Source organism: Puntigrus tetrazona, chromosome 20 (assembly GCF_018831695.1).
Source record: "Puntigrus tetrazona isolate hp1 chromosome 20, ASM1883169v1, whole genome shotgun sequence".
Taxonomy (NCBI): domain Eukaryota; kingdom Metazoa; phylum Chordata; class Actinopteri; order Cypriniformes; family Cyprinidae; genus Puntigrus; species Puntigrus tetrazona.
This window is the reverse complement of record NC_056718.1, coordinates 27,439,994-27,454,434: the sequence shown is the minus strand read 5'-3', so window position 1 is coordinate 27,454,434 and position 14,441 is coordinate 27,439,994. Positions and strand designations below refer to the sequence as shown.

At 35.1% G+C, this 14,441-nt stretch overlaps 1 protein-coding gene across 2 annotated transcripts; it reads right to left on the bottom strand.

Moving 5' to 3' along the window:
* Nucleotides 1–3,318: 3,318 nt before the first annotated feature.
* Nucleotides 3,319–14,217, bottom strand: b4galt4 (UDP-Gal:betaGlcNAc beta 1,4- galactosyltransferase, polypeptide 4). 2 transcript variants are annotated; one of them, XM_043219625.1, is made up of 8 exons: nt 14,062–14,166; nt 13,351–13,514; nt 12,386–12,857; nt 10,699–10,931; nt 9,064–9,251; nt 7,789–7,911; nt 7,493–7,597; nt 3,319–4,787 (listed from the first exon to the last, which is right to left on the bottom strand). In XM_043219625.1, exons 3-8 carry the CDS (start codon nt 12,654–12,656, stop codon nt 4,646–4,648), a joined length of 1,062 nt encoding a protein of 353 aa, XP_043075560.1. In that variant the 5' UTR covers nt 12,657–12,857; nt 13,351–13,514; nt 14,062–14,166; the 3' UTR covers nt 3,319–4,645. The 2 variants fall into 2 exon arrangements, with proteins under 2 accessions (XP_043075560.1, XP_043075559.1); XM_043219624.1 differs by lacking the exon at nt 13,351–13,514 and having other exon boundaries at nt 14,062–14,217.
* Nucleotides 14,218–14,441: the final 224 nt, after the last annotated feature.

Here is a 14,441-nt window from a genome sequence, read left to right as displayed (position 1 = left end):
AGAAGACAAGCATTTGGTTAACTTCACTTTGACTGGATGTGTACAGATAATGTGTGGCTGTCTTTCTCTGTAGAAAGTAATACAATATCTGTTCTGTTTTGTTCATACAGAACAGTAGCGGAAGATCAGCTTCCTTTTTAAGCAGTTTTCTTTATAATTTTATAATATAATTGTTGCTCTTTGGTTTTATGTTAGTCAAAATTGTAAAAGAAAAAAAAACAAGCAGTTAAAAAAAAATAAAAATTTTAAAAAACAGTGATATTGTAAAAAGTTACATTTTTTAATAACTGTTCTATATTATAAAATCTTTGTAATTTATTCCTCCAATACAAAGGTGAATTGTCAGCATTGTTCAATAAATATACTTATATATAATAAAATATGTTCATATAAAAATATATATATTTAAAATACAGAAACAAAATCATTTCAATAAGTAAATATTCTGAAAGTATTGCAAGAGATCCAATAATAATTTCATATATATATATATATATATATATATATATATATATATATATATATATATATATATATATATTTAGTAGTAACAACAAATCATATTTTATTATAGAATATGATTAATATCTTATTTTTAAATATGATGGGTTTGTTTTTACATAATCGCTCATTATTTAGAAACTATTGCTTTAATTATCTTAAACATACAAACTCAGAATCATAAAGAAGACCTTTGTCATAAATTATATGCATTGATTTTAGTGATTATCACAGTTGAAAATAGTTGCTGTGTAAAAATGTTCTAAAAATATTTTTTTTTTTGGTAACATTATAACGTGTTTACTGTTCATTTTGATCAATTTAATATATCTTTGCTGGATAAAATAAAGTCATTAAAACCTTACTTCATTGTTAAATAATCATTGTAATAATAACAGTGTTACTGAATGAAAACGGGGAGAAATTCTGTCTGTCCCCGATAAAATACAAATGCTCCTTTATCAGTAATGCACATTTCTTCTAAAGGCTTTTCCTAGCAGACACAGGAATTAGAAAAAAGGATCCTTTCAAATATGGCATAAAAAAGTCAGATCACTGATTAAAGTGTTTCGAGCGCTAGAACAGACACTTTTTTGTGTCTAGTCACCATGTGCTAAAGGTTCTTCTTCTTTCTATAGGGGAATCCTGCATCATGTGACACAAGTCAACAAAGGGTGAATTCAAACGGATGCCTGTCAGACAATCTCAGTCTATGATGTAACAGAGTGCAAAACTGCCCACTATTTCAGTGTTTTTCCCCTTCTTTTTCTCCATGGGAATTTAATAACAAACACTTAAGAGGATAAAAAGACAGGAGAGCTTTATGGAAGACGACCACTCGTACAGTATGCTCTTTTACTGTAATCAAAATCTAATACAAAACTACAGAGAACAACTTGAATGAGTTTTTGATTCAGAGAAAGCATTGGTTTCCGACCTTGAGCTCCCTGTCATCTACATGGTGCACACTATATGGTGTCAGCCATTTTGTAGTGGTGTGCGATTTTGGATTGGGGGTTGGGTGTTTTTTTTTTGTTAAAAATGATCCAAAAACAATATTTGAAATAATGCATAACCAGCCAGTGTTTAAAACTGTCGTCTTACTTTAGCTCGATTCACAACGGCTAGCTTGTAATAATGTTTTCTGATTTGAGGGGACGGGTAGGTTTTGGCGGGAAATTCAATCACGGCACTGCGTCATTACGTCACGTCTGTAAACGTAAAGATTGAGGTCCGGCTGGCTTTATTCACCTGAGGATCCTGCGGGAGGAGCATATTCTCATAGCAGCTGGAATAATTAAATGTCAAAACTTATTTTGATGGCGGATTGTAATCTAGAAGGGATTATATAAAATGAATTAAATTATACTTACTTGACAGTATAAATAAGTAAATTCTTATTTGGGTCGTATATTCAGAGACGTAGTGTAGAATCTGTGATTAAGTACAGGACTGAGTCCGCTGCGGTGATTGACAGAAACACGTTCACCTCAAAACATTAGATTCATCCGCGCTGCAGCACAACCCACGCAGAGGATAGAACTCCGCGAGAAACTGCGATACCAGGTTCTCAAACATAGATGGCGACATTTACAGACTGCAGCTTTAAGCAATGATGCATTTAAATGATCAAAAGTGACAGTCAAGACATTAATAATGTCATTATAAATTTATATTTCAACTAATTGCTGTTCTTTTGAATTTTTTTTATACAGTGTAAAAAACGCTACAACACTGACATTAACAATGTTAGCTGAGAAGCAAATCAGATTATTAGAATGATTTCTGAAGAATCATGCAACACTGAAGATTACACTAATTATGCTGAAAATTTACAGAAAAAAATTACATTTAAAAAATATTGTATTACAAGACATTATTGAATGTATTATATCTAAGTGTATTAAAAGTAAATAATAAGAATAATAATAATTGTAAAACTTTTATCTCAAAGGACTGATTAGAATTTTTTTTTTTAAATAAACCAAGACACATTAAGTTTTTTTTAAACAAGACAGCAGTTTGAGATTTATTTCAACAGGTGAGATTTCTTATACATATATAAATTATATTCCAAAAATAAGTATACTTATTATACAATATTATAATTTCAATAATTTAAGGTTAAGCTTTATTTTGAAAGTCCATTTTAGGCATTCTACAAATTTTATGTCAACTAACTCATTAATTTGCAGCTAATAAAAATATATTATTATTATTATCATCATTTGTTTAAAGATATACTATGGATTGTAACGACAAAGAGTAAGTGATTAATGACAAAATTGCAATTTTGGGACGAGTTATCCCTTTAAAACGTAAATAACACATGATCTGACTCACAATGTTGTTAAATCTCAAGAAATTGTCTCTCTTTTGCCTTGTCTTTTCAGTGGTGTCAGGTAGAAGAGTCCTTTGTTCTTGCACAGCTCTGAAATGTTACATGTATTTTACTAATCAGTTAGAAAATGAGAACATGATTTGAACTGTGATGCATCTTCACAGTTTCCAAACAATGGAATTCCATTATGGATTATGAAAGGTTCATATTTTGGTTTTGTGAGTCCCCAACAACAAGTAGACATGCATGCAAGATACTTTTTTTTAACCTTATTTGCTTAAACAATTCATTTTTCCAAGCCCCTCCTTTGGTTCAATTACCATTTCCTCATACCTTCAATGCCTGATAATGCAGCATTTTTGAGTGGAGTTTTACGGGGAAACCACTTTTTTTGGGACTAGTAAACATGCTAAGATCATACATCACAGGCAAATAAAATATGTGCAACATTTTTGACAAAAGAAAAAAAGCTAGCATCTGTTTAATGTCATTCTTTATTGCAGTATTAACATCAGTGAACTGGCTTTTTCCCAACAGCCGACGCACACAGGTTCAACACTGTATCAGCGGTAGGCACTTTCCATGAAAAGGGTACAAAACTCTTGCAAAAGAGTGCTTAACTAAAATCTCAAGATGTCAAACTACACATTATATTAGTTTCCTTTTTTAAAAATCACAATTTCAAAGTAGCTGTTCAGTGTTTAAAAGTGAATACTTCTCAAGTGGTAATCTTGTCAGGTAACCGTTTTGTCTTCTGCAGAACACGGGCCTGCCCTTTGACTGCCGTTTTATAAAAACCCGGGGTTACTAACGCGTACCCTGTTCATGCAAAGTTTTCATTAATATTCGCAAACGTCTGTCCATTATTTGTGCGCAGCATAAAATACATAAAACGTTCACAGTTACAACACCCAAATCATTTGTAAAAGTTTTGAGGAAAAACGGAGCAAAGTAGTATTTTTTTTTTTGTATCAATTGTACGCCAAGAGTTTGTCTGTAATGTACTTTGTTTTATGGATCATTTTAAATTCTGGCAAATTCTGATTGTGACCACATGTGCGGTTTTTAAAAAAAAAAAAAAAAAGAAATGGAAAAGATCACAGCGATAAAACGATATTAGCTCAAGTAAACAGAAGTCCCTTTTCTCTGGTCATTAAAGAGTGAATAGCCATTTTGTCTAAACCATTTTAAAAACAAAACGTAAAATAATGAACCCATCTACAGCTACATTTCACTGAAATGAAACTGAACTGATTAAAACCAAATCATTGGACCCAAACACCTACTACAATATCTACAATTTTCCACCAGACAGATATTATGAGCATGTTCAGCTGGAATCATCATCACAGAACATGCAGACTTGCTCTAAAGACTCGAGCAAAACTCCTCTGCCCATGTACGATCATGTCTATATCGATATTTAAGTCTACTTCGTGTATACCTGTCAGGTGCAGCTGTTCTGTGCTCTCTTTTCCCCAGACGCTGTGCCGTTTTCTGTAACGACAAATACAAGTCACGCAGAACACTTTCCATAAACCCGTAGCTTCATAACTAGAGGGAACGGAGAGTGTTTTCATTTCGACCCTGAAAGGTTTACATGATCAGACTAATTCAGTTCTACTTGATTATTGTAATACTTAAAGCAGTGTTTGATCAGAACTCAGGCCTTGCCATGAAAGAGGGAGGTTGGACAGATCCGTAGTGCGATCCGTACACCTAGTACTGGATCCGCCAGGCACCGGTGAATGCTGGGTTTTTAATGCGGACTGTCTCTTGAATTTCAGTGTCCAAAAACCCGGCTCAATGAGCGCGCTCCGGCCGGCCGACGTCCGCCGTGATGTTGATGAAGAGCGGTGCTCTTTGGACGGACAGGATCTTGTAGGAACAGGTGTTCAAACCATCGGTCTTCCACGCCTGGTGAGTACGACGTAGCAGCTGCATCCTGTGATGGGCAGAGTAAGCTCAAATTAACTTGTATGTAACGTAAAATGTAAAAAGTAGGCGTAAAATATGCCAGAAGTGAGGCCAAGTGAAGCTCGAAATGGAGATAGCATTCATTTGTAGTTAAAATTAGGGATGGGGTATATCAATGTGATTGAGAATGTAGATTATATTATGTATTATTAATAAAACAGTCCACCCTGTCACGTTGGGAAATCCGCCCCTTTAAGAAAAGGACAACAGATTTTTTTGTCTTGTCATTTCTTATTTAACTCATTTTGTTTCTGAAGTTGAACAAATGCCATATTTTCTCATCCTTTGCGTGTTCTTCTTCATGCGTCCACCCCGTCCTGTAGATATTTTACAATAATATTATAAATAATAATTAAATCATATAAAATCCAGTGTGCTCAAAGTATTGGGGCAATAACATGCATCTAAATACCACAGTTAAAAAGAATAAGAAAAAATACATGTGCACACGGTTTACATAAAATGTATTTATAGTTTAAGCAAACAAATAACTCATCATACCTTTCATAAAATATAATTTGCATTTTAAAATTTGCATATTTAACAGTAATATGCGCACGATGTTCTATGCTTTGAATAAAAGCCTATGATTATTTTAAAACCGTGTGGGAGCTCAGCTAATATGTTTCTATAGTACTGAGAGTCTGCTATTTATGACATGATGAAGTGAATGTTTGATTATCGTCAGGGCTGAAAACCACTCTATGGTGACATTGACCCAAACGCAAACCGTAACCTTTTCCAAGTAGTTCATCTAAACAGCAAGAGAAAATAGGCAACATATATTCACTATTAATTCAGAGTAATTTGCTGCTCATTAATAATTAGTAAGGAAGTCGTGAGGTTTAGGTATGGGGTGGGATTAAATATGATCATGCAAAATAAGGCATTAATATGTGCTTTACAAGTTTTAATACACATTCAGCATGTTACTAATACGCTAGTATGCTAATAAGCAACTAGTTAATAGTTGGCCCTTGAAATAAACACAGACAATCATAGCTGTGGGCATTAGCAGTAAAGTCTTACTCAAAACACTGGGTTTTGGTGTCGTTCTCCCTTTAAGACGGTTATGATTCATCTTTACATATATACTTTGGAATTCGGCATCAATGCCGAGACTACTGCACATCTGTTTTAAAAAGCCTGAATGACGACAAACTAGAAAAACTCTGAAACACTTCACTACATTTCTGGAGAGGTGTTTCTGTAGCACATCACAGAAGATAACGCTGGCATGCGTCACAATTATTTTAGGAGAAAACTGGTTCATTTTGAGCTTCCCTATTTAAAATCCTCATAGTGTCAGTGTCACGAAATGTGACATTTTCTCACGCTTGCAGTACATCGAATGACTTCTCCGTGTGCTCAATCTATAAAAACACACTTTTCTTTAGTCTTTCTTCAATCAGACACTTCAAACTGTGGCATCACGTACAGTATGTGAGAAACATGTTAATGGTTTTTTCAGGGGTATTTTTAATTTGTACTTTGTAAAAGTTTTCGCGTACCATAAAATAATTCTAATGTACATGCCGCTGAGTGTCTGACAGAAACGTGATCTAGTGTTCTTTACAGACCCTTGATGTAAAAGCTGCATTAATAAAGGTTAATAAATCACATTCATAAAAAGGCATGAGCATATCCATATATAAACATTTTTCTATGCAGTCAGCTGTGCATTTATTTCCGTTCATTAATTAATACCAGAGATGTATTTGTGGATTGTACGGTGAGATGCAATCCATTTATAATATCTTCATTTTAATGCGCATTTGTGGGAGCCTCTGATGCTTTTAACCTAATGAAACTAAAATAAAACCGGCTGCATCACTTCGTATTTGACATTACCGTCGAGTCCAATCATGCACGATGACTGCTTTACTAATTAATAAATAATGCTCTAGTGAAGCGATTAAGCACTTAAACTGATTTATTCAGCCATGTGATGTCACAAAAAAGTTTTACACATTGAGAAACACAAACCCGATAAAAAAAAAAAAGTGCTTTGTGAAAATCCTAGCAGACCACATGAGTAGATTAGTTTGGACGTGTTCGCAAGCGCTATCGAATTACGGGTTTTTATGCCTGTAAACCTTTTGTGAACAACACTCTACTTTTCAATGTACTTTTTTAAAAATAATTACTTCTCTGCTTTTGTATTGTTTCTTAACCAAACAAAAAAAAAAAGTGTTATGTATTTGCACCTGGGAGTTCTTCCATGAAGTGACTGGGCATTGAAGGGAAAACAACATGGACTCAACATGGTCAATTAGCGTTAGCAATGACATTTATAAATTCAGTCATCTTTTGTTTCATCCTATTGGAAAAATGTACAGAAATTGGTTTGATGATATCAATGTTATAGTAACAAATATGAAAATTAAATAAAATGGCACTTTAGATGCATTTGGCCAAAGCGACTTACAAATCAGAACACTGTAAGCAGTTATATATGCCCATCCACTGAACCATTTGTCTATAAAACATTACATTTTGAATGTGACAGGTAGGATTAAGTTCATGACACTGGTTTGCATTGTATGTTGCAAACCATCATCCTAAAACTCATAAAATCCAAAAGTAATTGAACTATTCAGAATTAGGTTTACCCAAAAGACGGGAATGACACTAATACTGCCATGTATGCCTATCTTTCACACTTAAACTGACCTGTCTTTATTGATTTGATTGCCGCTGTCCCTCTTGTGGAAAACCATGGTGTAGCGTGCTACTTCCGGGGATGGACGGATTATTGACATTTTCTGCAGCGACACCCTGAAAAACGATGGTTCTGTTAAAATCCTTAACAATGTTTAGACATGGAAGCAGCATGAATTATACACACATAAATTGGCATGACACGTATTATGTCTTTTTTTAATGTTTTAAAGATGAACCGTTTTGTTTACGCCACCTGTGAGTACTTGTGCACATACTAAAACCATACCGTCCCGTGTTTCTCTTACCTTATTCTCAGGTCGTCGTCCTCTCCACCCCAGCCCCAGTAGGAGTTCGGGAAGCCATTCACCTTGTGAAACTGCTCCTTCGTCATGGCAGAAACTCCTCCAAAGTAACCTTTGTATCTGAGTCTGGGCGAAAAGTGACAAATATCTTTAACAATTAATTTAAAATAACTATAGTATATCATTTTTCAAAAGAATTCTAGAAATGTCTAATATCGCATTCGGTCGTGGCAATGGAAGCTACGGTACAACTGTGGAATGCCAAGAAAGGCATTTACTTAAGTTAAAAAAAAAAAAAAAAAAAGCTGCATATAGGGGAAGAGTCTTGAAATGCATGCAGCTCCTACTAAAGCAAAATACATAAAGAATTGTCATGGAGAATTTAATGGCAAAATAAAACAAACTTATTTTCCACAGATGTTCTGCATGCATGTTTTCAAGCAATATTAGCACAAAACAATTCAATCAATAAGTTTGCAACTGTCCTGTCGTGCATTACAGTACACTAAATTGTATTTTAAAGTGAATAGGGATGAACCAGGACTTAAATACAAGTGCTTTAAAGAAAAAAAAGTTCTAACATGAGGCTTATTTGTACTTGTGAAATGTTGGTTAAAATGAACGTTTCCAGAGATGGAACGATACTACTAAACTACTATACATAATACTAAATATAATGTTTATTAAGATGAAATTCTTGATTTTACCAGAAGAGTATGTTTAAAAATAAAAAAAGTACACTATGTTATTAAATTTGTCCATTTTTAATATTTTGACTGAACGTAATCACTGATAATACCATATAATATAGTTATTATCTAAATTACTTCATCACTTTGTCCCAGATCTAGAGTCTGGTTGATTGAACGCTACCTGCGTTGACACAGAAAATACTTTTAGCCAGTTTTAGAATCAATATTGTTTTCATTCGTTATGCTTCCATAGCAATAGTAAAAAATGACTATGGAAGCCAATGGTGGCCTAAAACACCCTAAAAATATTGCTTTAACTAAAATAGATGTGGTTTCCCAATGCTTTGTGTGAGGTTACAGATATTTTAGGGTGTTTGATTATTACCTCTTGTGATACAAAATGGAGGTGAAGTGTTTTGTTCTGCATTTTAAATGAATTACTTCCTGTGTGACATCTTAACTGGTAATTACACTGCTAAAAAATGTAGTTGGACCAGTAGTGTCACTACATTCAGTTACTCCCATTACATCTGTTGCTTTAGTATTTTAGAGAGAAACTGATTTGAGAGTTTAACATCTAACTCACTTGTACCCAGTGGAGTTCCTTCCCACAACCAAGTGCTTAGGCTGATCCTCACACATGTATAAATTATGATCATTCTCAGGAACTAGATCAACATCATGGAAGATGAAACAGTCCCAGCTGTGGTCTTTCAGAGCCTCGAGGTAGCCAACATTTAATAACTTTGCCCGGTTAAATGTAGCATCTCCAGCCTACAAGACAAACAGGCACTTGTGTTATACACACAGTAAAGCTTGTAAATCTCTGCTGTGATTAACAGTAATCCTGTAATTTCATGACTTCAAATATCAGAAAAGCAGATTTTTGTTGTTTCGTTCAGGTGTATAGGTGTTACAGTGACAAAGAGCTGGAGAGATGTAATTCGATGGTTTTTGTAATGTGTGTTTTCTAATATTTTTATTATATATTCTGAGTCTGACCTTAACGACTGGCAGAACTGCCAAAACTTAAATGGGAACACCTTCATGACATGAAAAGTAAAGCATGCATATCTTTTACCAATTAAACTTTTTTTAATGAATGCAGAGATGGTCTGTGTAATCAAATTGATGATTATTGCTAGAATCACTTGAAATGAAGTGTCCCCAACTAAGCAAGGAACCAAAACCCCATTTGTGACAGAATGGAGAAAAAAAAAAAAAAACCTTGAGAGAAACCAGACTCAGCTGGGGGCCAGTTCTGCTTTAATGACATATTGACATCGTTTTTACTTTACCTAACCGTACAACTCAAAATATTCATAGGTATCATAAGAAGAAATGTTAAATTTTGCTAGTTAATTGTAAAACTTAAAATGGTAATTCAGTAATCAGAAACTTGGCTTGCTCTGTCAGTGTTATAATGAGAAAGAAATAATACGCTATAAAGAAAGAATTGTTTTCTTCAACAAAAGTTTTCTTTCTTCAATATTTTGCCTATAACCTACAAAAAAAAAAAAAAAAACTAAGCAATCCAAAAACAAGAAAGATTTTCCACACGTCAAAACTATCCTCTTGTTTTTAGAAAAACAAAGTCAAAATTAAGTAATTTCTTTTATTTAAACAAGGTGAATAATTTTCCAGTGAGGTAAGCAAAATGATTTTTGTGTTTGAAATACGATTATTTTGCTTTCCTCATTATTTCTAAGGAAAAAACTCACTTAGGTTTTTGGTTTAAGAATGTATAGATGTTGTGGCTGGAAACGAGACAAGCATTTTTTTGCAGTATAGTTCTTATATTACTAAGGAACAAAAAGAGCGTCCTTCCAAATGAACTCAATGTTAGGAAACAGAGTTTAATATTTGCAGTCATTTCAGTTTGTGTAGAATAGACTGTTTGGTGAATGTGTAACAATGTATCGCAGGCTTTGCAAACAGGCTGTTATTTAAGCAAGGGGCAGTGCAAACTATAATGGGACAAGAAACAAAGCCATAAGCAAACACTGTGATGCATGTCACATGTAAAGAAGGCGTTTATGTTGAACTTTTAAAAAGGTATAGAACCAATAAAACTCCCTTTTAAACTAGGAAATGCTCATAAAAAAAAGCTGTATCTTTTGTTTTTCAATATAGCTTTACTAACATACTGCACCCTCTAAAGATGCCACCAAGTTCTAGCGACACGGATCATATGACTGCTAAAACCCCCGCCAGGGCCCACCTGGTGAATGACATAGATGGCGTAGTGAAGCTGCTGTCTCTGTAAGAATGGGTGAAGGTGGTAGAGGAGGTAGAGCAGGTGCTTCTCTCTGTTTCTGTGTGGTATAAGGATGGCCACGCTCTGCCTGGCCGTACAGTCAGACGGGTAATACTGACCATCCACGACCTCCCCGTTTTCACTCTCTACCTGCCCTATCGTCAGCGAGGGATCAAATGACAGCTTGAAAGCACCTCCTGTGGGGAAGAACAGTCAGAAATAAATAAACATGCATGTACACAAGCCCACAAGTAAGTGAAAGGCCCGCAGACCAGGTGCAGCCCTTAAATACGGCACCAGCTGGGGCCCACATTAATTGCAGGGCCCCATCTTTGGAAACAAGCCCGAATTAGCAAGCAGCTGTGGAAGGAAAAAAAACAGTGATGTGTAAACATTGACATTCACATAGAGGTGGTTGTGAGATTCCCACGTTTCTCTGTGTTGCAATTTCATGCTTCAGATCTTTATCCAGAACAAGCAGCTTATTTTGCAAATGCTTGTTATGTTTAAAAGTTTATATATATAATACAATATATAATTTTAAAATGCTTATGAGCAACTATAGTTATTAGGTAATGTTTTAGATTTAGCTTCAGGTGAATCTATCAGCATTAGAATATTGGCTGTTTATTACTACTTATAAAGCACATATTAATACTTTATTCTACATGACCATATTAATACCCCTTAACCCCACCCAGCACTTAAACAACGACCTTTGTCAATAAGCAACGAAACAGGAGCATATTCAGGGAAGTGTACCATAAACTAAAGTGTTACCAGCTATTAAATATCTTACTGATTAAATAGATAAGGAAGTTAAAAGTCTTCTTCTCCTGCTCCTTCCTATCCTTTTCTTGTAAAAAAAAAACGTGTCTGCGTTAGGTAAGACAAGACCCAACTCAGAGCACTTATGCACTACTGCCCTTTTGCTATATATATATATATATATATATATATATATATATATATATATATATATATAAGGTATATAATATATCTATAAGGTATAAATGACTAAATGTAAATGTAAAAGGAGAATAATTCTGCAAACAAATAAAAAAGTATTGCATCAGTACATGATATCATATCTTCATCTAGGCTTATAATATTCCTTATTGAACATTAAACAGCTAAATAACATTTCATCCATCTGTACTTTATACTTACACAAGGTCATTTTTGACCATATCAGTACAAGTGTGACAATTTTTTAAATCATTTAGCCTTTTGAACCGTGTCCACTACTTTTATTTACGTTTCTTCACAATAGCAACAGCCATTTTTAATTTTTCTAAATTCTAAATTTAATTTGTCTAAAATCAACAACCTATACTGCAGTGTAAGTACTTATACTGGTATAATATTACTCAAGAAGCTGATTTGTATTAAATTCACCACTGATGAGATTTATGCTGCCAAGTTCCAAAGAAGAACAAAATTCACTGCAATTTTATCATAAAGTGTTTGTCGTGTAAAGACATACGGTAGGCTTGTGTCAGGACGCCATTTGAATTCTGTGATGATCTCTCTCTTTTCTGGACATCTCAAACCCCACTTGTGTTTTCAAAAATTACAATGTGCCCAACTGCTATGGACACACACACACACATATACATATACATATACATATATCAAAGCGATGACTCACTGAGCAGCGGTGAACGCTCTGGACAGCTCTCTTTGGCAGACTGCTCTTCTACACGCTCCTCTATGCTCCGCACCATCTCTGATTCCAGCTCCAGCTTAGCAAACCCCTCGACGCTCTTATCTTCAGGAGGATTTGATCCCTCCTGCACAGGCTTAACCGTGTCATCATTTGACAGTGTTGCTATCCACGCTACAACACACAGACACAACAGCAGAAGAAACAGACACTTCCCCTTCCGTATGATTTTGGACATGGCTGGAAAGAGGCCCATGAGTGAAGTTTAGTTTGAGGTGAAATCCAGAGAAAAGCGAGCAGGAGACATCTGAGCATCTGCTTGACGACGAACAGGCACTCTTAAAATTCACAAGAGTTCCTCCAAAAGTCTCTTTCATCCGTTTTTTCCTTCATTTTTCACTTTAGGGGAAGTAATACATCAGCTGAAGTAACTTGGGAAAAGTCCTTAATAAAAACGCTGTGAAACACAGAACGAAAACGTATTAGGCTGATAATATATTTTCTAATATTAATTGAAAGAGTACGTGGGTTATTTGTATTTATAAATATCATATGCATGTCACACAGTTGTTAAAAAAACACAAAACAGACGAAAACCAAGCGCAATGTAGACTAAAAGCATGGTAAAGTTGTTTCAAAACTCTAAATACCACAAGTGGAATCATAAGAATAATGTAGTGAGCAAATTTGAAAATAAATCAAAGTGTCTTTCTGTCTTCTATTCTGTGTCTATATTACAGCTCTTCTCTTGGTGTTCACTTAGACTTCACATGCACCCGAGAGGCTTTGTTGACAAAATACACAAACATATTTTTTTTTTTACACATTACAATTCTATCATCACACACACACACACACACACACACACACACACACACACACACACACACACACACACACACACACACACACACACATTCCGCACTACTTTCCTTACTGGCAAGTATTACCTGTTAGTCACATTCTTCACCCGGAGCAACGCTGCTTCCTTGTCCTTCTTACATAGTTTGTCACTTCTACGCCCCTCTTCTCGCGTTTCTTGTTGACACACTTCACTACTTTAAGTCTGATGTGTGCATTTCATCATTTGTTTGTAACAGGACCTTCTCTTGTCCTTGCCACGTCAAACAATTCATAAAGTGTATAGTTAGCTAGTGCTTGCGAATGTGCTGCTGAAGGTCCTAAACATTTTTTTACGTTTTCATTTAAAGAAAAATAAATAAATAACATTGTACACCATGGATGATAACAAATTATAACAGGATAACAACCCTGCTCTGCGCTATAAGAGAGAATTGCGATAATGTATATTATTCCTTAATGAATTTCACTTGAAATAGGTTCATCCTGCCTTAAAATAGCATTCACGACCTGTGCTTTATTACGACGTCTTGAGATTTTAAATATTATTTTGCCCTCATTTCAAATGAAAAGAAAGCGAAGACTGACTTGTTTCATGTAAACGTGTAACGTTACAGTTTGTAATGGAACTATTTGACAGTCTGGTTTAAATATACGTTCGCACATTCGACAAAAACGCCTGCGTTAATCGTACACGAGCTAGTTTGCACTGCGCACTTCTTCACCGGCATTTTTTTTAAACAGAACACGGGCACATAGGTAACGCATATAGTAAGTAAATGAAGTGTAAATCTACTTACGGCTGTGAGAGCAGCTGGACTCTGAACTCAAGCCCCACCACTGCACTGAAACACAGCATTTCCGCAAATACAGACGCTGCGTGACGTCACGGGCCGGGGTCCGCTGACGGAGTCTGTTTGGGCGTCGCAGCACCTGCCGGTAGATGCAGCAACTACACCATCCAGCCCACAAACAACAGCGTTTTAACACGACACGGGGCTGTCCGAAAACGCACACTTGAGCATTGATGCTCGTCTAATTGCGTATTTCCTGGATTATCCAGTTCAGCGAGTTTTTTTTTTATGCATGTAAAACTTTGCACTTTAAAATAAACGTTTCTTTTCAGTAGTACATATAACATTTAAAGGAGAAGTTCAGCAAAAAATGAAAATTACCCCGT